Raw genomic sequence first — 23,004 nt, 5'->3', positions numbered from 1 at the left:
TTTTAGAGGCACTAAATTCAAGTGAACTATCCTTTTTCATGTTTCCTTTAAATCAGATGAAGGCTTGTGGGATGAAATACTTCATCACAGTTATTTAAGCCGCCTTGGCTGGATTTGATAGATTCATTTTTCACTTAATAGATAAAACCGTTAAAAGAAAAAATACTTCGCGTTATAGTCCAGAAGCTAAGGTTTGATTATAAGAAAAAGGATAGCTTTTTTTTTTTAGTATCTAAGAAAAAGGATAGTACAGGGCCATATCATAATGTTTCTTTACTATTTAATAGGAAAATAAATTCTTTTTTCCTAATGACGTGTTTCTTTCCTTTACCCCTAAAGATACCCATCCTAGAAATAAAACTGAAGATCTTACCAGTTCTTGGAGTAGTAGGTGGAGCAATATTTTCCTGTTCGAATTATTTCCATGTTATCCTCCATGGCGGTGTGGGCAAGAATGGATCCACAATAGCAGTAAGACACTCATTTCATCATCATTCTGCATTAATTTTATGATAAGTTTTCTTATCACCCAGCTACAGAGATACTAAAAATATGACGATAGTTCAAGACGGGAGAAGGAAACTGAATATCTTAAAGAATTCTTTTTAGGTACATAATACAAAAGCATTTTTATAGCAATTTAGATTGATTTTTAAAGCATTTTTCCTCTTTCTACAGCCTTTATCCAAGTAAGGACATACCATTTAATCACTCACTGTTTCATTACTGTACAGAATTAAGAGTTGCCATGTTTTCTGGCACGTTGTGCCTTGACCTAATAGGGGAGGGGAGGAGGCATAGAGAATGAGTTCCTGATTGAATGTCAGGAAAGCTGCCAAAGGTCATGGTTTCACATATGGGACAATTTATTACTCATGGAGTAAATTTTATTGAAATTTCACTGAAATTTTTTTTAGTATTCTAATATTTTAAAAGGTAAAATTTTTCACCTCAATTCTTTTATTATCTTTTGTCTTTTTAGGGCTGCCCCTACGGCATATGGAGGTTCCCAGGCTAGGGGTCCAATCGGAGCTGTACCTGCCGGACACAGCCACAACCACAGCCACAGCAATGCCAGATCCGAGCCGAGTCTGCAACCTACACCACAGCTCATGGCAACACTGGATTCTTAACCCACTGAGCAAGGCCAGGGATCAAACCTGCAGCCTCATGGTTCCTAGTCAGATTCGTTTCCGCTGTGCCATGATGGGAACTCCTTCACCTCAATTCTTAAGTTGAGTGGGTACACCCTGTATTTGTGTTCCTTACAGTTTGCTCATGCTATAATTCTTTTGTAGTTATTCATATTTGTTTTTTAAAACTTGTTCAATACACAGGAAAGAGGCAGAAAGGAATTCTGCCCAGTTTTTAAACAAATATAATAAAATGTCTATTTAGGAGTTCCCGTCGTGGCGCAGTGGTTAACGAATCCGACTAGGAACCATGAGGTTGCGGGTTCAATCCCTGCCCTTGCTCAGTGGGTTAACGATCCGGCGTTGCCATGAGCTGTGGTGTAGGTTACAGACGCGGCTCGGATCCCGAGTTGCTGTGGCTCTGGCGTAGGCCGGTGGCTACAGCTCCGATTCAACCCCTAGCCTGGGAACCTCCATATGCCGCGGGAGCGGCCCAAGAAATAGCAACAACAACAACAAAAAAGACAAAAGACAAAAAAAATAAAATTAAATTAAAAAAAAAATGTCTATTTAAAAAAAAACATTGTCATCTTTAAGGTAGTTGAACATAAGAAGATGTGTACTTATTCCAGTGATGCCATCTTCTATCAAAACATTGATGGACTACCTTTAAGCTCATTCTCTTTAATTTCCTCAGTACTATAGTTCAAAATTTCTGTCCTTTAAAGGGTGGGTTTGATTTTGAGAAAAAGCAAAGTCATTTGGAGCCAGATCTAATAAATAAAAGGATTGAAAACATGAAATACAGCGTTTTTATTTTTAAAAAGTCTCATTCTCGGAGTTCCCATCGTGGCGCAGTGGTTAACGAATCCGACTAGGAACCATGAGGTTGCGGGTTCGGTCCCTGCCCTTGCTCAGTGGGTTAACGATCCGGCGTTGCCGTGAGCTGTGGTGTAGGTTGCAGACACGGCTGGGATCCCGCGTTGCTGTGGCTCTGGCGTAGGCTGGCGACTACAGCTCCGATTCGATCCCTAGCCTGGGAACCTCCGTATGCCGCGGGAGCGGTCCAAAGAAATAGCAAAAAGACAAAAAAAAAAAAAGTCTCATTCTCTTAAAAGACTTATAAATTGGTTCTCAAGACAGTTTCAAAGGAATCCACATAATTATCAATCTTTATGAATATATATGTATTTCAAAGGAGAAGTATAAAAATCATTTAGATGCATGAGTTCTGTTATATTTGGAAAAATTAATTTATTATTATTTTGAGGTGTTTGTCACTTGACCTCAGAATTGTTTTAGAAATGTTAAGAGTACACTGTGTAAAGGGCTTAAGAATACTTGTTGCTTGACCATGGATGATAAAATAGAGCTCTATTGGAACACGAGTTCCACTAAAAGGTGATAAGATTTAATGAGAATCAATGTCTACTTTAGAGAATACTTTTTTTTTTTTTATGCTTTTTAGGGCCGCACCTGCGGCATATGGAGGTTCCCAGGCTAGGGGTCTAATCGGAGCTGTAGCCGCCGGCCTATACCACAGCCACAGCAACGCCAGATCCGAGCGACATCTGCAATCTACACCACAGGCCACAGGTCACGGCAACGCTGGATCCTTAACCCACTGAGCGAGGCCAGGGATCGAACCCGCAACCTCATGGTTCCTAGTTGGATTAGTTTCTAATGCGCCATTATGGGAACTCCTACTTTAGAGAATACTTTAATAAGAAATATTAGATTAAATGTTTGAAGGAAGACAAGAAATAAAACACTATGTCTAAGAAGTGGTTGATTTCAAACTCTTAAACTGGTGGTGGTCCAATTTTTTTTTTTTCTTTTTTGGACGCCCCATAGCATATGGAGTTCTCAGGCCAGGGATCAGATCCAAGCCACAGTTGCAACCCTCGCTGCAGCTGTGGCGACGCCAGATCCTTTAACCCACTATGCCTGGCCAGGGATCAAATCTGCATCCTGGTGCTGCAGAGGTTCCACTGATCCCATTGCACCACTGGGAACTCTGGTGGTCCAATTTTTTCTTCAGCAGCAGATTTCCTTGAATATAATTTACAGAACCATATACAGATAAAAGCACTAAGTTTAATGGTCTGAATTTTTATAACTTATTATAGATAGTGTTTTATTATAATTTTATAATATTTACAATATTTTAATGTAGTTTTATAGTAAGTTCTTATTTATAACATATAAACTTAACAAGAATAAGGCTATTTTAATGGATACATTTAAATTGATGGTTATGTATTTAGTAAGCTTTAATGTCAAATTTATTTCATTATTTTTTTTCAGGATCAGCAGTGCTAAGATAATCCTGATTCACATAGATAAAAATGTAATGGGTTGGATTGTACAGTATTACATAAGAGAGCATTTGCGCCCACCCCTGAAGGCAGGGGTGGGCATGGGATGTTGGAATAGAGAGAGACCAGGGTAGAATTAAACTTCTTCTAACCACTGATTAAGTTAAAGTGTAAAAAAGGCAGGTTAAGCTTTATTTCAGTATCTGCCCAAAAAAATGTTAACTTGGCAATCAAAATGTTGATGGCCTTCAGCATAGTAAAACTTGGTATAGAATAAATCACATTGTTATCTTTTAGTGTTTATTAGTTTAATATGTGTGTTCATATAAAACTGGAATCAAACATCTGTGGCACTGTATTACCTCTTTGTAACCCGAGGGTTCTGTGGAAGTTTGAAAAGCATGGCTGAGGTCTGTACACTCCTTGAGGCCATACACTACATCATACTCTTTGGGTCTCTAGTTCCTTACACAAAATAGATGCTTAGAAAATATCTGCATTGTAATAAATGCATTATTGAAATGTGCTGCAGACTTAGAAAACAAACTTACGGTTAACAAAGGGAAAGGTGGTGGGGAGGATAAATTAACATGTACATGCTACTATATATAAAATAGGTGATCAACAAGGACAGACTGTACAGCACAGGGAACACTAATCAATAGTCTATCGTAATCTATATGGGAAAAGAATCTGAAAAAGAATGAATACATGTATATGTATAGCTGAATCACTTTGCTATATACCTAAAACTATCACAACATTGTAAATCAACTATACCCCAATATAAGATTAAAAAAATTTTAAATAAAGTAAAATAAAATGTGCTGATTTTCTGCTTTATCCCTTAGGGCACCAGTGTCTTGTCGCCTGGACTCCACATAGGAATAATTATTATACTGGCAATAATGATCTATAAAAAGTCAGCAACTAATTTGTTTGAAAAGCATCCTTGTCTTTATACTCTAATGTTCGGATGTGTCTTTGCTAAAGTCTCACAAAAATTGGTGGTAAGAAATTATTTTATGATTCATGGTATAAATAATGTATTTATTCTTCAGATACAAAGCTGGAAACTATTTCATACAATGGTTAAGTTTTCTGTAGTCTTATCATCACAGTAAAGTTAGGTATTGTGCTCCAAGTAATACTGTTCAGAGAGACTATTTACTGTATAATAAGTTCTTTTAATGTTTAGCAGTTATTATCAATTATAATTTTCTGATAATCAAGGAATTTAAATATTGGAAACTTTAATAAGCTTCGCAGTCATGAATTTGAGAAATTTTAGTCAGTATTCCCATATCAAATGTGAAATTAAATGGTCTCTTTATCCTTATTTGTCTTAGTAATAAATTATAGTTAATTCTATCCTGAAAATAAAAGCTAAAACATTTAAAATTTAATAGTGAAATTATTTTCTTTTATATTTTTATAGATAGCACACATGACCAAAAGTGAACTGTATCTTCAAGACAGTGTCTTTTTGGGCCCAGGTCTTTTATTTTTAGACCAGTACTTTAATAATTTTGTAGACGAATATATTGTTCTGTGGATAGCAATGGTAAGTGCTTTTTTTCCTAAGGTTGCTATTTATTTTTAACAAATGTCAGATAATACTATGCTTAAGAGTCCTTTGAGTGAGATAGCAGATAGTCTTTACTTTTAATCTATACAGTGTTTCTGAACATTTAAAATTACTTCTTTAAAGCTTGCTTTATATTGTGTTTGGAAATGGCTCATATATCTGGAGATCAGGTTTCCAACAACCTAAATCCCTAAAAACACAACTCTGTAACTTTAAAAAACTACCAAAAAACAGTACAAAGATGTCAAAAATCAGGAGTTCCCTGGTGGCTTAGTGGGTTAAAGATCTGGTGTTGTTACTGCTGTGACTTGAGTCACTGCTATGGCCTGGTTTATTCCCTGGCCTGGGAACTTCTACATGCTGCGGGTGCAAAAAAAAAAAAGTCTGCAATCATTTCACTCCCTGGCAAAGGACTACCAGAGAGTGATATGTCTGACTTGTATTTAATCCATCTTGTTAGAATTATTCCAAGCTTTTAGCAGATTACAGATAAATTAAGTGGAGTTGGTGTTAGCAAATGTGAGCACTGTTGTATCAAGAGCTGTCAGCTAATACTGAGGAAACAGAACAGACAGCACTACCAAGTACAGGAATCTGGGACCGTTTTGTGCTAGAAGAAACCCTACGTATCTGTATGCATTTGAGGATAGTGCAAAATTTATGAATAATAATGACTTATCAAGCAAATTAAATTCTGATTGACTGCATCCTGCTTAAGAAAATAATGTGGATAATGCATATATTAATTTCTATTCAGAATTATTATAAAATATAGACTTATGGTGCTTAAGAGAGCTTTAGCCATCTGAAGAAAAGAAAATCATTGTTGGTAACACTTTAATCACATAAGAGAATAAAGGAGACACTATTAAATTATTTTATTGAGGTATTATCTGTATGGTTGGTCTTCAGTTAATGGTAGTTCTGGACAATTTTGCTATATTTTTCCCCTACCTCCATACCTCACTGGCCTTCATCAAATTATGATATACAAAAACAAATTAAAGTGCACTCCTACTGGCCTGGTTAACCTTTTGTTAATTTCACACTATTTGTTAGATAGAAGTATTTTCAAAAAAAAAAAAAAAAAGATCTGTGTATGGACTGGGGTACATTTGATCACCCTTTATACTAGATTCTATAGTATTATACTTTTTTCAGAGTAAATTAATAATGTCATTTCAGAAGTCTTCCATTCTTCAAATGGGGGTAAGATGTAAATCTTAATCCTTGAAAGTCTCTCAGGCAATATTCTAAAAAGTGTTTGAAAATCAGAATAATTTTTTTAATTGGCTGTCCACTATAAATATTGTTAGGGCTCCAAAACAACCAAAATTTAAGAAATACGGAGTGATTATTCAAAATACCCGAAAATTCAGTCTAGGGTTTCTTTTGGTGAACTCAAGTATTACTAAATAGAATTAACATAATTAAAATATCAAGTGTTAAAAATTCAAGCACCTGATTTTATTTTTTTTTTTTTTAGGGCCGCCCCTGTGGCATATGGAGTTTCCCAAGCTAGGGGTCCAGTTGGAACTGTACCTGCCAGCCTACACCACAGCAACGCCAGATCTGAGCCACATCTGCGACCTACACCACAGCTCACGGCAATACTGGATCCTTAACCCACTGAGCAAGGCCAGGAACCAAACCCTCAACCTCATGGTTCCTAGTTGGATTCGTTTCCACTGTGCCACGACGGGAACTCCTCAAGCACCTAATTTGTAATGAGTGAGCGGGTCTGGTTTTACATCAGGTTATGTAGAGAAGATTATGGTGAGGAAATCAAATTCAGTTTTGCTTTAAAATGCTTTGTGGATGGACCACAGTTAAAAACAAACAAAAACTCTATGTGGACCAGAATACACATCCTGTGCCCTTTGGCATCCTTAAGGAAAAGATTCTTGCTTCAGAGAGAAAAGGGTCAGGTGGAGTTTTTCAGGTAAATGACAAGGAGATTTTTGCCATCATGGGTGAGAATTCCCTCTCCATTGGCAGAGCTGCAAGGCTCTTCTTTTCTGACCAAACTTTTCCAATGTCTGGAAATGTTTTTAAGTAATGTGCTTCCTTCTTAATGTTGTAAAGAACGTAATTTTGCATGTGCTTCCCCTCAACTATGGTGTCTCTTCTAGACCTTTACTTTCTCATAACTATTCTCAAAGGTATAAGGAACAAGAAAATTATGTGATGGAATGATTTCATTATAAAAACTGACAGTCCCTTCTAATAGAAAATTTGTTGGTTTGTTACAGAGCAGGAAATTGAAAGAATGTGGAGTCAAAAGACTTGTTCTGTTGTTGTCCAGCTTTTATATTTTAGTCTAGGCCTTTTGCCACTCTGAGCCTCAGTTTCTATAACTGTGAGATACCCTGCATAGTCTACAGATCTATAGTGAGGTCCAAATATGAACTATAAAATGTTAATATTTTCAGTGAAGAATTTTTGGTTAAAGTTTAAGATTAGGAGGTGGGGACAGAAAAATAGATGTTACTTCAGAAAAGACAGACTATAACCCATTTTATATTTTCTTTTTTTGTTTCTAAAGGTCATTTCTTCACTTGATATGATAAGGTACTTTAGTGCTTTATGCCTGCAAATTTCAAGACATCTTCATCTAAGTATCTTCAAGACTTCATGTCATCAAGCACCTGAACAGGTTCACAAGCATATTGACTAATAGCCCAAGGAAAAGAGGAGAAGCAGTTAGGGGAACCTATGAGTGAAGGAAATTCCCCTTTGCAGGAGGCTAGTATACTATCAAATAAGGTTATATTTTATATAAAACATTAAGTCCTATAGATTCCATTATGTCTATTTCAGTTGCAGAGCCCTCATTGTCTATCAACATTTTTGATCACAGGTATTATGAGAGTAATACAATCTATAAATTAATTGGAAACAAAACCAAACAAAGAAATTTCAATTTTCTAAGAATAAGAAACTGAACAACTCTAGTTCTAAAGAGCAATCTCTTTGTCTCAGAAATCCTTATGAAACACATGGGATTTTCTCTGCCAAAGAATTACATAAAAATTCAGGACTTAAAGGATTTTAGTCATCTTGAGGGTAATGCCTACTTTGATTGCTAAAAATTGACAAGTGAGTTCATAATATTGCATAAGTGTATGGATTGTAATAATGTAATTATTAAGTCAAATGATGTTCTAAATTTTTTATTAGCCACTTTCAAAAGAAGTATGTTAATTACTGGTGTATAAAAGGAAATACTTGCTTTAGTATACCAGTTAGAATTTAAAAGGGGCTACTCGGATTTTCTGTAATTTGTGGTTAGTAAAAGGAATTTGTCTTCACCACTTTAGAATATAGTGAGAGTAGGAGTTCCCGTCGTGGCGCAGTGGTTAACGAATCCGACTAGGAACCATGAGGTTGCGGGTTCAATCCCTGCCCTTGCTCAGTGGGTTAACGATCCGGCGTTGCCATGAGCTGTGGTGTAGGTTGCAGATGCGGCTCGGATCCTGCGTTGCTGTGCCTCTGGCGTAGGCCGGTGGCTACAGCTCCGATTCAACCCCTAGCCTGGGAACCTCCATATGCCGCGGGAGCGGCCCAAGAAATAGCAACAACAACGACAAAAAGACAAAAAAAAAAAAAAAAAAAAAAAAGAATATAGTGAGAGTAGCTTGTTCCCTGATATTGAGTTAAAATTTCATTGTCACAAAAAAGTGGACATTAAACATTTCCTTTTGTGCAAAATAACAGTAGCTAAAGCACAATTGATATATAAGAAAATTAGTAATTTATGAAAACATGGCAAAAATATCTTCCCTTTAGAGTATCAGCTAAAGCTATTTCAAGTATACTTTGACTCATTTGAGGTAAAAGGGGAATAAAATAACTATGTCATTCAACCACTAAGTATATTATGTCCTTTTTTTTTTTTTTTGCTTTTCAGGACCATACCCACAGCATATGGAGGTTCCCAGGCTAGGGGTCAAATCAGAGTTACAGCTGCTGGCCACAGCCACAGCCATGCAGGATCTGAGCTGTGTCTGCGAGCTACACCACAGCTCATGGCAATGCCAGATCCTTAACCCACTAATTGAGGCCAGGGATCAGACCCGCAACCTCGTGGTTCCTAGTCAGATTCGTTTCTGCTGTGCCACAATGGGAACTCCATTTCCTGATTCTTATCTTTCCACTCTCACTTCAAAGTACTTACATTGCTCATTATGAGTAACAGAACTATCACAAAGATCTTTGGTGACCCAGATCCTCAGATTCCCATCTTACCTGTATGTAATTTTATCCAGTAGTTCTGTAGACCATAAACCATATGATGAAATAATTTTTTAAAGGAGTAATGAACATGTACTAGTATCTTAAGCAAGTAAAAGATGTATTTTAAAAAGTGAAAGCTGATATTCCTTAAAAGGAAAAATATGTACTTATGTGAATTAAGTATACAGAAAATACTCTGGAGGTACATATTTTGCCTCCGAAACAACTGATAAATTCAATATGACTTTTTAATTTGAATGGTACTTAAGATTTATAGTCCAACGTGTATTTTGGGTTAAAAGGGAAATCCTTTACAAAATGCAACAATTGAGGAGGTAAACTGTCCCTTTAATGTCAGATATTTGTTAATGGTAGAGAACTGATTTCTCCCTGTATGTTATTACTGTTAGAAATAGAGAATCTATAAGGATTTGTTTTTTAAAACTTGGAAAACCTAAAGCTAAAATTAGGGTGGGTTGTGGGACAAAAACTAGAATTTTAAATATGGAAAAAAAGGAGAAAGTCACTCTTCTCTCTTATTAAGCATATTTTTTTGTTTTGAATGATTCAGTGAAAGTAGTTTCAGTAAAAATAGTAAGTTTAACTCAGAAATTTCAAACTTATTTCAAAAACAATTTAACATTTATTAAATCAAGTATTTCATATGTTTTTGTTTAAAAATTAACATTTTAAAAGGGTGTAAGAATTAATTGTTCAAGTTTGGAAATGAATATTAATAACTTCCATATATTTACTGAATATTAAAACTGAAAAAGCAATCTAGGTAATTTAAAGACAGATATGAAGTACTTAAACCATAAATAATTAGGGGAGTTCCTATTGTGGCTCAGTGGGTTAAGAACCTGACACAGTGCCCCTAAGGATGGAGGTTCAACCCCTAGCCTCACTCGGTGTGTTGAGGAACTGGTGTTGCTGCAAGCTTCAGTCAAGCCTGCAGATGCAGCTCAGATCCCATGTTGCTGTGGCTGTGGTATAGACCTGCAGCTGCAGCTCAGAGTTTACCCCTCGCCTGGGAACTTCATATGCTGCAGGTGCGGCCATGCAAAGAAATAATAAATAAATAGGTATATTAATGATATGCTCTAAATCATTACTAAGGGCATGCGTCATTTAATTGTGGACCAAACCCAATTAAATGGCATTTTGATGTCTTTGTGGAAATGACATTCACAAATCCATGCCTTAATATTGATATTTTTAGATCTTGTTTGGTTGTGTTAATGGTTTTTAGCAGTTTAATTTATTCCAGAATGGAAACAAGTTGCTTTTAATAAATTTGATAAGTCAATAGAATATATTTTCTTTTGAAATCTTTTCATTAGAATTGGCTGTGTAACTTAATGAATATGTGCAAAAGGATGTACATATAAAATAGATTTGGTATTTTTTTCTTAGAGAAGAGTAACATTAACCATCTATATACTTGTGCTTTCTACCTTTTGGAAGTGATACCAATACTCTGAAGCCAAAACTTGAAATTAAATCATCTTTATTGCTGTAAGTTAAGTGACAAGTATTAGAACAATGCACTATTAAAGAGTTGGAAGATTGGTGGTACATGTAATTTAGGAATTGCTCCTACTCACCTAACTTCATATTTTATTTGGAGATTAACAAAAAGAGAGGTCATGTACTTATTTAGCTAATGATCAATACAATGTAATATTTTAAACTGAAATTTTAAACCATGCTGAAGACTGACATGCCTCCTAGCTAATGTTATAATTGTATCATATTACTTAGGTTCAAGTTCTTCCTTCAAAGAGTCATCAGAATAACATGGATTGAAGAGACTTTCGAACACTTGCCATCTCTTGCTGCTGCTGTTACATGAAAGGAGATATTAAACATTTGTTTAATTTTTAGATAAGTGTTATACATATTTCAGCAAATAAAATATTTCACTGCTTATATTAATCTTTATTTTTTCAATTTTAAATATAACTTACAGTTTCCATCATAATTTTTTTTTGCAACATAGCCATTTCTTTTCTAAGTTCATTCTGTGCACCAGTAAGTAGATTATCATGATTCTTCTCTAAGTCCTCCATACTCTAAAACACAAAAGGCTAGTTCAGTTAGAAATCACCACTTTTCACCCCAGGTTCAAACTTATACAATTAATTTTCAAAAGTAGGAAATTTTTAATATTCAAATATTATATATTATTTCAGATAAAAATATTCTAAGTAATACAGAAAACCAAACTATTCACTGAAGGAATAAAAAAATGTCAGACATGAGTCAAATATTATTAAAGGAGGTACAATAGTGTACGTTCTCATTGAAAGAAACAAACAACAGAATTTTATAATAGGAATAGAAACAGAACTTGCTGCAGCTTTGCAGTAGAAAATGGGGATTGATTCCAGTTTAATTAGCAAAAGAATAGGACTCTTACAGGTAAGGAAAAAGGAGTTAAAAGTATTCTAAGGCAAGAGCATAATCAGAAGCATGAAAATGCAAAGTGAGTTCAGAGAAAGCAGTTTTGTAGAGGGATGGCACTAATGGATGAATGTAGTAACTGAAACATAAAAAGAGGATTATATGTGTGTGTGTGGGGCGGGGGGTGTTTCCATACCTAACATTTAGAATGAGATGCTGTCAGTTTTTCAGAAGGGAAGAGATACACCATTTTAGGAAGATAATACGGCAGACTCATGAAGGATGAGTTGGAGAACAGAGAAATCAGTTAAGAGTTTTAATATCATAAGCAAAGAATGATGAGGTTCTTAACTAGGGCAGTAGTGTGGATGTGAAGAATAAGGGAGATTGAGGAGTCAAATATCAGTACTAAAGTCCTACACTAAGTGGTAACACTTATTAGCATTTGGCACTTAAAAACAATGAATTCAAAATGGAAAATAGTTAAGAATTTAAAATGTGTAAGTAAAATGTTTTCCCCTTAAACTTAGGAAAAAATTATCTACTACTTCCACATAGAAATTATAAGAAATGTATTAATATAACAAACCTTTATGAACTGCTCATATAACTGTCGGATTGTTTTCAGTCTCTGGCTCTGAACAATTCTAGACTGTTGAAAAACTTTTTGTTGCTGGCGAAACATATTCTATAAAAGAAAAAATATGTGATAAATAACAATTGGGTGAAAATTAGCAAAAAATAATTCATTAAACTTCAAAGGAATAGTTTTTAAATTACTATTTTTAAGATTTTGTTTTAATAACTATTATGACTGAGGTTAGATAATGTGTTCATCACTTATATACAACAATAATATAATAATCCTACCAGTTCACTGAGTAAGGAATCTCAACAACACTCAAAACATGTCTTAATTTTTGGTGCTTTCAGTGTCAACACAGATGATCCTTCCAATAATACTGGGCTTTCAGTTTCTTGGCTTGTTTTCCACCAATGATTTTCATCTTTCACCCTACTTTAGCTATCCACTTACATACTCATACCCTAGATTTTGTCATTACTAATAACTGTAACTTCTACATGGTATTAATAACAAACTTCATATTAACGTGTTAGATAGGAAGCAAAGACCAACACAGCTTTTATGAGTATGGTATGTGCCTATACTTCTGTTTTACCATTCAGCAGAACCAAACTCACAGACAGCAAGGGGTAATGGAACCTGGCTGAGTTCCCTGGGTGTGCTACAGTTCTAGGTTCTCCATTCCTACTTGACAGTAATGATAAATTATAAAGTTAAGCATGATACTAACAGCTAGTTTTTCTTCTTGTTCTTCAGCTTTCTGCACATCTATATCCCACTGCTGAAACAAAGTCAGAAACTGCTGAGAATACTCCTGGTTAAGCTTCTGCCTATAAAACATAATGAATACAGCTATATTTCATATCAATATGAAAAAAACTTTAAAAACAATATTTGATATAATTTATACTATTATAAAAGGCAATAATAGCAAACTTTCAGATGTCAAGTAAAATTATGATTTTTTGCTGATTCCAGGGGTATTTGTTTTCCTAACAGAAAAGACCTCTCATGTGCTTTAGCTCTTAAAAACTAGAAAAGTTTTATTGTATATATACATGTTCCAGAAAAGTATGTTTGGTTTCTTGGGGGATAGTTTTTTTTTGGTGTTTTTTTTTTTTTTTTTTTCTTTCTTTTTACAACCATACCTACAACATACAGAAGTTCCCAGGCTAGGGGTTGAATCAGAGCTGCAGCTGAAGCCCTCACCACAGCTACACTGACACCAGATCCACATCTGCAATCTAGACCTATGCCTCAGCTTGCAGCAATGCAGGATTTTTACTTATTTATCCACGTCTGAGACCTACACCACAGCTCACAGCAATACCGGATCCTTAACCCACTGAGCAAGGGCAGGGATTGAACCCACAACCTCATGGTTCCTAGTTGGATTCGTTAACCACTGCGCCACGAAGAGAACTCTCAGCAATGCTGGGTTTTTAAGCTACTAATCAAGACCAGGGATTGAACCCATACCTTCATGGACACTATGTTGGGTTCTTAACCTGCTAAGCCACAATGGGAACTCCCAGAAAAGTTTGTTTGATCTCCAAGCAAGTTATTTTTCATTTTCTCCTACTGAATATAAGTTATTATAGATCCAGTGAAGCTATTATACTTATTATATTTGTATTTAAAATAGAAATATCTCAATTTTTCCCCATTTTGGCACACTGATTTTGTACAAAAGTTAACTGAGCTAAAATATACAAATGGATTATAATACATAAGACCCTTTTCTACATTGTTAAACAGTTAACTATCATTGAGACCAATGCTTTAAATAACACTTTTTATCCAGCTAGTATATTTCTAGAATGAATATAAATTACTTGCAAAAACTCAATTGTTATTTAAAAGGGGAAAAAGTCATCTTTATTGATTTCTAGGAAATATATCTCAAGTCTATGAAGGAATGAGGTTATAGGACTAAAGGACCTAGAGGAAAATCAAGCCAAATATATTTCTTACTAGAAACCCCAATAAATGATAGTACTTTTCATAATTTGTACCAATGAATACTAAGGAATGATACAAATGTTGTGGCAGTGAAAAAAATGAACAACCTTACCTTTGCTCTTGCTGGGTTTTCCAAACATTTTCAATTTTCTGGTTACTGGTTTTGAGAGAAGCCTTGGTGTACATTTCTAGTTTTTTTCTCTTGGCAAGAAGAGCCTTGTTAATATCAGCTATGTTCAAAATAAAGATTCATTAAATTTAATGTGGAAGAAAGTTATTTTATTTCCACATAAATAAATATGGATACAGCTGGTTTAAGAGTTTTAGAAAGATTTAAAATCAAATTTTAAAATAGAGATAATATCAAAAATCAAGATTATTTGCTTGGCTTTTGTTTCTGAGAAAAAACTTTTGGTTTTTATTATCCCAATTCTGATTTTCCAAACTAGAGATAATTAAAAAGAGCTAATAAATGAAAAAAAAAAGGTCTCAAGAATAGACTAATTTCTCCATAAGAAAACACTAATAAAGGCTGGAATTTTTCTTAATTTATAAAATACTTTCTAACTGAAAGAACACATTTAGATGAATTATTGTTAGAACACATTATATAAAACATAATACTATTTTTTAAAAATCTAAAAAAGGATATCCTAGAGCAATGGCAATAAAGACACACATAAACCAATGGGACTTTTTAAGGAAACTCAAACACTTTGGCACAGCAAAGTTAACCATTAAAAAAATGAAGACAACCCACAGAATGGGAGAAAATCTTTGTCAACAATGCAACAGACAAGGGCCTAATCTCCAAAATATACAAACAACTCATGCAACTCAACAACAAAAAAATAAACAACCCAATTGAAAAATGGGCAGAAGACCTAAACAGACATTTCTCCAAAGACATACGGATGGCCAACAGGCATATGAAAAAATGCTCAATATCACTAATTATTAGAGAAATGAAAATCAATACTACAATGAGGTACCACCTCACACCAGTCAGAATGGCCATCATTAACAAGTCAACAAATAACAAATGCTGGAGAGGGTGCGGAGAAAAATGTACCCTGCTTCACTGTTGGTGGGAATGTAAACTGGTACAACCACTATGGAAAACAGTATGGAGGTACTCAGGAAACTAAATATAGAGCTACCATTTGATCCAGCAATTCCACTGCTGGGCATATATATATGTATATATATAAGATACATTGCACCCCTATGTTCGGAGCAGCACTATGCACAATAGCCAAAACATGCAAACAATCTAAATGTTCAATGACACAGATGAATGGATTAAGAGGATATGGTATATATATACAATGAAATACTACTCAGCCATTAAAAAAACAACAAAATAATGCCATCTGCAGCAACATGGATGGAACTAGAGACTCTCATACTAAGTGAAATAAGAAAGAAAAAGACAAATACTGTATGATATCACTTATTTGTGGAATCTAAAATATGGAACAGATAAGCCTATCTAAAAATAACAAAGAAAAAACAGAAACAGATCATGGCCAAGAAGAGCAGACTTGGTGTTCCCAAGAGGGGCAGGGGAGGGAGTGGGATGGATGGGCATTTGGGAGGTTTTCTGGATGCAAATTGTCACATTTGGAATGCAACAGCATGGGGAAATGTGTGTGATTGGGTCATTTTGTTGTAAAACAACTTGACAAAACACTGTAAATCCACTATACTTTAATAATGGTAATTTTTTAAAAACCTAAAGACAAAAAATAAGAAAAATTTTTAAAATACCATCAGTGATACTTTTAAGTATTTTTTTTTTACTAAAAGAGACAAAGACCAACCAAGCATAGAAAACCTTAATTTAAGTAAATATCTAGATAAATTCATTCATGAACCCTATTTTAAATACTTTTGTGGAGCTTTTTATTGGACATTTTTACCCATAAGTACACACTTCATAAGATTTTTTACTACTTCAAGTAATGCTCTGCTAAACATAAACACATGTATATGAATCTACCATCAGTTATTTTTCAATAACCATGATTAGGTGACCTACACAATTACATAAATACTTTGTACTCCAAATATGCATCAATAATAATAAATTTATTAAGACATTATAAAACAAGCATTTTGCTACTATCAAATAAGGCAAAGCTTTCAAAAAAGACTCAATTATATGAATCCATAGAAGAACCAAATATTGACTCTTTTAAGAATACTATTCCCTAAACACAGTAAATATAACTGATATTTGACATATAATTTAAAGTTTATGAACTTCTTATCTGATTGTACATCTCTCACTAATTCTTTAATTCTCAACCACATAATGTAAAAATAGTAAAGAGGTACTTTTAAAGGCATCAATTTATAATGCTCTTCCTAAAGAAAAGAACACAGGAATGTCTGAAAATAACTGAGAAAATAAAAACTCAACTTATACAGATATGTGTGTTTGTATCACTTAGTCCATGAAGATCCATAAAAAGGATACTTTTCCCCATCCACTTTTGTTCTATGATTCCACAATCCATTAAACTCACACATGTATAAAACATAAAAGCACCGTTCCTGCCTGACCACTGTCAGTATCATTCTCACTTCTCAGATCAACAATTGGAAAAGATTAGTAAGGAAATCTGTGAAGCTGGATCACATATACCATGCAAAATCGTTCATATGAGAATAGCCTTAAATAAGTCTCATAGTCCACTGATTATCATCTCCTATTATTCAAGTTACATGGTTTAAAACAATTTTCAATATATAAGTATCTCCTAAAACATACCTCCAAATCTTTCCAGCATATTCTGTACTTCACCCCTGCGAAAAATCGCATGAAAAATTTTTAAGTTTCCATAAAATATCATTCTTGTCTTGGAGGAAATATCACACACTCATTGTACTACATACAATACTCATTGGACAACCAAACAGATTTTTCTTAAAGTGTTTTATCTAACAGGCAAAAATCGTTTGCGAATATTACCCCAAATCTTCAACTATTCCTGTAGAAGTCCTTTTTTTCCCATGCTTATCAAGTATTGGAGTCTTCCCTGCATTGACAATGAAAAGAAAAATATTTGATATTAAGTATGCTATTTTGGTCACTTTTAATGGAGTAATATCTAAATTTTGAGATATTTTAGGCTTTCTGCTAAGACAAGTTTTTAAAGCAAACATATAAATAGAATACTTTCAGAGTTCCCGTGGTGGCTCAGTGGTTAATGAATCCGATTGGGAACCATGAGGTGGCGAGTTCGATCCCTGACCTCGCTCAGTGGGTTAAGGATCCCGATTTGCGGTGAGCTGTGGTGTAGGTCACAGACTCGGCTCCGATCTGGCGTTGCTGTGCTATGGGGTAGGCTGGCGGCCACAGCTCCGATTAGACCCCTAGCCTGGGAACCTCCATATGACCCGGGAGCGGCCCTAGAAAAGGCAAAAAAAAAAAAAAAAAAAAAAGACAATAATAATAATAAAATAAAAATAAATAAATAGAATACTTTCTCTGCAGGTCAGATGGAATTAAGTCAGGATCCAGGACCATTTTATATGAACAATTTTGCCAGTCTTCCTGTGTTAATGTCATAATAAGCCATATAATTTATCAGACATTTTGGGAATAATGACAAGCAAAAGTGAGAAATCTATATACGTTTCACTAACTCCAAATGAGAAGCATGAAGTACATGAAAATGCTCTATAAGCAAAGTTCTACTGTAGTTTAAAATGTGGTGGTTTCAAAAATGAACTGCAGGACATGATCACTACCCAATAACAGGAGCTATATGGTACCTTCAATGACATCCTCCTCTGAACCACTCAGATCTTTTTTTTCTTCTTTCTCAAAGTCATAGGGTCTTATCACCTGATCCTCCATGGATGGCTTTCCAGATTTCCCGGTATGTTTTCTTCCAGAAGGCACCATTTTTCTAAATTTAAAAAAAAACAAAACAAAAACAAAAAACACCTGAATCCAAAGACACCGTTTAAATGAATTGGAAAATTTAAAAATGAGAGATATCAAATAATGATCATCCTAGCTGATCCTAAGAGTCTCTTCTTTTATCTTGCTGGGCCAAAAATTAACAAAAAAGATGCCGCTGCCGCCCTGAACCCGGGGGCGGGGGGGGGGGGCGGTGCTGGGATGGCGAGTTCCCTGCCGAAGCCCCCACTCTGCCAGCTCCTGACTAAACTGAGGCAAATGTAGATTTTGCCTTTCAGTCCCACAGGGAAATCGGAGCTCCTGACAGGATCGACCACGAGCCCGCCACCAAAACGTTCTGCCTTCTGGGTCACGGAGAACGACGTTCATTAAGACTGCCATGACCCAGGGCTCGAGGACCAGAGAAAGGAAGCCCTGAGATCCCCGGAATCATTTCTGCGGATTGGGGGCGCGCAAACGAGGGCCCACCCTCCTCGCCTACTGGTGTCGCGTCCACCCGCCCGGCGTCGCGTCCCAAACCGCGCAGCCCGCGCTTTTTCGCCCGTCCCTCGCCAGCTCCCGGCCCTGCCCACAGGCAGCTTCACCGCCTTCACATTTCTGTCAGAGGCCTCAGGGAGCGCCAGCGGGAAAGATTTACCTCATTGGTCAAGAACAACCAACCGGACAAATAACCTGGATGGGACTCCCTAGCTGGACAAACTTTCCCCTCCTCACGCCTGAAAAACATCCCAATGGCGGAGAACCACAGCTACAGGTCTCCCGACAGGCTTCCCCCGCCGCTCCCACCTCCTCCGACCCGGCGCCTCACCTGAGGTGTTCGCTTCGATGCTGCGACGCTCCTCTGAGGCAACTCAGAATTCGTGCCTGAGAAAAGCCGGCCACGTCTCGCCCAGGGGCGTCTCTGATTGGCTGGTTGGAGGGTGCATGCGTGCAGCGTCCCTGCGGCTCCGCCCCCGTGGGCGACAGACCACAAGAGACCACTACCCAGAGCGCCTTGCGGGGCGCCGTTTGTGGCTGGTACTTGAGAGGCCAGGCACCTTCCAGTTTATTTTTGTAACGGAAGTTTAAGTTTTTCATAGTATTTTAATAATGAAATGGCAAAGAATATGTAATTTACGAAACGTGAAGAACACACAACTTAATTTGTGAAGTGGAATTTTACCAGAACCCACTGACTCTCCTCAGGATGTTCTTTCCGACCTATCCCCCCATCTCCTATTCAGAGATAGCTTTTAAAATTATGCTGAATTTTATGTGAATCATTGGGCCCTCCCATTTTTTAAGTTTTGTTACCACATATATGTGTCCCCTTAAACAACCCTGCCTAGTTTTGTCTTCCCTAAGTACAAAAAGTTGTACCATATTCTGTGTAATATTCTGCCACTCCCTTTTTTACTTAGCGTTATGTCACTGAGAGAATCTAGATTATTACATGTAGCCATAGTTCTTTCGTTTTCACTGCTGTAAAATCCACTGTGCCTCTGTTCCACAATTTATTGATTTTCTTGTCTGTGGACATGTGAGTTATTTTCAGTTTACCTCCTGTATAAACAATGCTACGATGAATATTCTAATCTGGTGCATCTATGCTAAAAGTTTTTACAAAGTATCTAGTGTGTAGTCGCTCCCTCATAGGCTAGATGATGTAATGCCAAATTGGCTTCCATTTTATACTCCCACCAACAGAGTGAGGTCCCATTGTTCAATGTACTCATCATTACTTGGTATAGTCAGATTTAATTTTGCCATTTTAGTGGGCGTAAATTGATATTTCTTTAGGGTCTTCTATTTTTCCAATCACTCATAATACTAAGCTCCTGTTATGCTTATTGGACATGTGCATTTCCTTTTCCTTAAAATATCCTTTTGCATTTCTTGCTCATTTTTCAATTGGGCTATGTGTTTGTTGTTGATTTGTAGGTCTTTATATACGGAGGGTTGTTAGTATTTATGACTGGTTTTCTGTATCTTTTCAAAGAAATTTGTTTTTATTCTGAAGTCATAAAAATGCAAAACTTTGAAGGTTTTTATTTTTCATTTTTAAGTCTTCATTCATCTAGAATTTATTTCTGTGCCTGGTGACAGGTAGATCCAATTACTTCCCCCTGCCCCACCTCTGTGGAAACCAGTTTATTGAATAGCCCATGCCTTCCCTTTAACAGCTACATCATCTGTCAAGTTTCTATATGCTTTTGAATCTGTTTCTCTAGCTTGCTCCTTTGGTCAATTTGCCTTTCCTTGCACCCAAACCAGTTTTCATCATTCCAATTTTATTAAAGATTTGGCATCTAATAGGGCAAGTCTCACACTTATTTTTTCTTTGGGAGTATCCTGTGTATTCGTGAACTGTTGTTTTTCAAGTAAAATTTTGAAATCAGTTTTCCAAGTTCTATGGGGGGAAAAAAAAGACTAACCTCCTGAATTTTAATTGGAATCACTAAATCTATAGATCAATTTGGAGAGAACTGAGTCTTCCTATTCCAAATAAACTCAAATATCATTCAATAAAGTTAACATTTTTCTCTGTGCAGGCTCTATAATTTTATTAGATTTATTTGTAAATGACATATTCTGTCTCTATTTTTTTTCCTAATTGTTGCTGGTATATCAATATCCAATTGAGGAGTTCCCGTCGTGGCGCAGTGGTTAACGAATCCGACTAGGAACCATGAGGTTGCGGGTTCGGTCCCTGCCCTTGCTCAGTGGGTTAACGATCCAGCGTTGCCGTGAGCTGTGGTGTAGGTTGCAGACGCGGCTCAGATCCCGCGTGGCTGTGGCTGTGGCTCTGGCGTAGGCCGGTGGCTACAGCTCCAATTCAACCCCTAGCCTGGGAACCTCCATATGCCACGGGAGTGGCCCAAGAAATAGCAACAACAGCAACAACAAAAACAAAAAGACAAAAGACAAAAAAGACCAAAAAAAAAAAAATCCAATTGATTTCTGATATGGCTCTTATTCTTATATCCAGCAGCTTGCTAAACACTTTTATTCTAAAAATTTGTGGAGTCTGGCTCTTACAATAATATCATCTGTGAAAAATGACATTTTTGATTCTTTCTGAGGCTTTAATTCATTTTCTGATTGCACTGATTAGGATCTTTAGTACAAAGATGAATAGAAGCATCCATCCTAGACATTCTTCCTAATTTTTTTTTTAATTTTTTGTTTTTTGTCAGCCTCACCCATGGCATATGGAGGTTCCCAGCCTAGGGATCTAATCGGAGCTGCAGCTGCCAGCCCACACCACAGCAATGCCAGATAAGAGCCACATCTGCGACCTACACCACAGCTCAGAGCAATGCCAGATCCTTAATCCACAGAGCAAAGCCAGGTAGCGAACCCACAACCTCATGGTTCCTAGTCACATTCATTTCCACTGCACCAGGATGGGAACCCTGTTCTTCCTAATTTTAAAGAGCATTTTTCTAAAGTTTCTATTAACAGTGATGATACTGATACCATGGGTTAAATGCATTTCACCTGCCATCACTAATCAAGGTCATTTTAAGACATGTGTCTTCCAAGTGCACTTAGCCTAAACAATAAAATGTTTGTTTGCCCAAGTTACTTTCCAGGAACTTGGAGTCAGCTATGTACAGTTTGAGCTGAGCTGGTTGAGTCTGGTTAGGACCACAGACCCTTCAACTGGGTATTTGAGAATGTCTGCTTAGTGATCTTTTGACATCAGATTGCTAAAACTCCACCCTAAGAACAAACAGAGGCCTGTAGCCAATTATACCTGCTCAGGATGTCAATTACCACACCTTTCTCCAATCACAACTCCCCACACTCCCAGACCACCCTGCTTCCTTGATTCTTTATCCCATAAATACCCCAGCCACTTGCCTAGAGGTAGACTTGAGATTGGTTTTCTTGTCTTCCTGCTTGGCTGTCTTGTGAGTAAATACTCTCTTTGCTGCAAATCTTGGCATCTCATTGTTTTGCCTTGCTGTGTATCAGGCAAGACAAACCTGGTCTGGTAATAATACTGTATGTATGTTTTTGGTAGTTGCCCCTTTTGAAAGCTTAGCTTCTAAGTTAGTTTTCTGAGAGTGGTTTTTTTTGCTTGTTTGTTTTGACATTTTTTAATTTTTTTATATGGTTTTTTAAAATCATGGGCAAGTGTTACATTTTATTAAATTCTTTTTCTGTATCTATTGAAATCTTTTCTCTTTAACTTGTTAATGTCATGAATAAACTGTATTATTTCCTAATGTTGAACCAAATCTACATTTCTGTGATAAGTCCAAGTTGATCACGATGTACTAACTTTTTAAGCATGTTGCTGTGGTTGAGTTGTTCAGCATTTCAAGTCCATTTTCATGACTGAGATTGACTTGTAAATTTACCTTATTCTCTTTCCCTCATGTGGTTTGTAATCAAGGCTTTGCATATAGCTTCCTGCCCTTTCAAGCTGAAACTGAACTTTTTCTCAGGTAGTCCTTGAACCCAGCCAAAACTCAGATTGGGACTCAAACCCACTTTTTTTTTTTTTCCCCCCCAATGGCCACATCTGTGGCATATGGAATTTCCTGGGCCAGGGGTCAAAGTGAAGCTGCAGCTTCGGCCTTTGCCACAGCTACAGCAAAATGAGATCTCAGCCACATCTGCAACCTAAACCACAACTTCTGGCAATGTCAGATACTTAATCCACTGATTGAAGCCGGGATCAAACCACATCCTCACAGAGACAATGTCAGGTCCTTCATCTGCTGAGCCACACAACAGGATGCCTTTCTTACAAGCATCTTATACTAATAAACTCACTCTTTGCCTGCCACTTTGCCTCTTGCTGAGTTTTTCCTTCTTCCAGTCTAAAGAACCTGAGCTTCAGTAAGTCT

General features: G+C 36.4%; 2 protein-coding genes and 1 long non-coding RNA gene across 21 annotated transcripts in view; 2 read left to right on the top strand and 1 right to left on the bottom strand.

Annotated features, from left to right (window-relative positions):
- The window catches only part of CHPT1 (choline phosphotransferase 1), a 43,356-nt gene extending 32,149 nt beyond the window's left edge, over positions 1–11,207 (top strand). For 2 of the 17 annotated variants that reach the window (XR_303599.4, XR_014804221.1), the window contains 5 exons: positions 340–471; positions 4,303–4,461; positions 4,890–5,015; positions 7,585–7,784; positions 11,040–11,207. Coding sequence is in view for 3 of the 17 variants with exons in the window: in XM_013998023.3 (XP_013853477.1) it covers positions 340–471; positions 4,303–4,461; positions 4,890–5,015; positions 7,585–7,695; positions 11,040–11,084 (573 nt within the window). In the remaining 14 variants the exon portion in view is untranslated. Of the gene's footprint in view, positions 1–339; positions 472–4,302; positions 4,462–4,889; positions 5,016–7,584; positions 8,455–9,064 lie in introns of all 17 variants that reach the window. The other 15 variants (XR_014804213.1, XR_014804223.1, XR_014804222.1 and 12 more) reach the window with 13 other exon arrangements.
- On the bottom strand, positions 10,769–19,006 carry SYCP3 (synaptonemal complex protein 3). Of its 2 annotated transcripts, none has more exons than XM_084957404.1 (9): positions 18,801–19,006; positions 18,013–18,149; positions 17,207–17,273; positions 17,006–17,040; positions 14,342–14,459; positions 12,998–13,097; positions 12,271–12,369; positions 11,246–11,350; positions 10,769–11,119 (listed from the first exon to the last, which is right to left on the bottom strand). In XM_084957404.1, exons 1-9 carry the CDS (start codon positions 18,803–18,805, stop codon positions 11,066–11,068), a joined length of 720 nt encoding a protein of 239 aa, XP_084813530.1. In that variant the 5' UTR covers positions 18,806–19,006; the 3' UTR covers positions 10,769–11,065. The 2 variants fall into 2 exon arrangements, with proteins under 2 accessions (XP_084813530.1, XP_003126725.5); XM_003126677.5 differs by having other exon boundaries at positions 18,972–19,006.
- LOC146403529 (uncharacterized) lies at positions 18,039–22,381 on the top strand. 2 transcript variants are annotated; one of them, XR_014804226.1, is made up of 3 exons: positions 18,039–18,119; positions 18,442–20,403; positions 21,499–22,381. It is a non-coding gene; the product is annotated as an uncharacterized LOC146403529 (long non-coding RNA). The 2 variants fall into 2 exon arrangements; XR_014804225.1 differs by lacking the exon at positions 21,499–22,381 and having other exon boundaries at positions 18,442–20,455.
- Positions 22,382–23,004: the final 623 nt, after the last annotated feature.

This window comes from Sus scrofa, chromosome 5 (assembly GCF_054392235.1).
Source record: "Sus scrofa isolate SSC_HxYL_T2T_F1_AM1 chromosome 5, Sscrofa_HxYL_maternal_Yorkshire_Landrace_v2.0, whole genome shotgun sequence".
In the NCBI taxonomy this organism is placed as follows: Eukaryota; Metazoa; Chordata; class Mammalia; order Artiodactyla; family Suidae; genus Sus; species Sus scrofa.
This window is presented reverse-complemented; position numbering and strand designations above follow the sequence as displayed.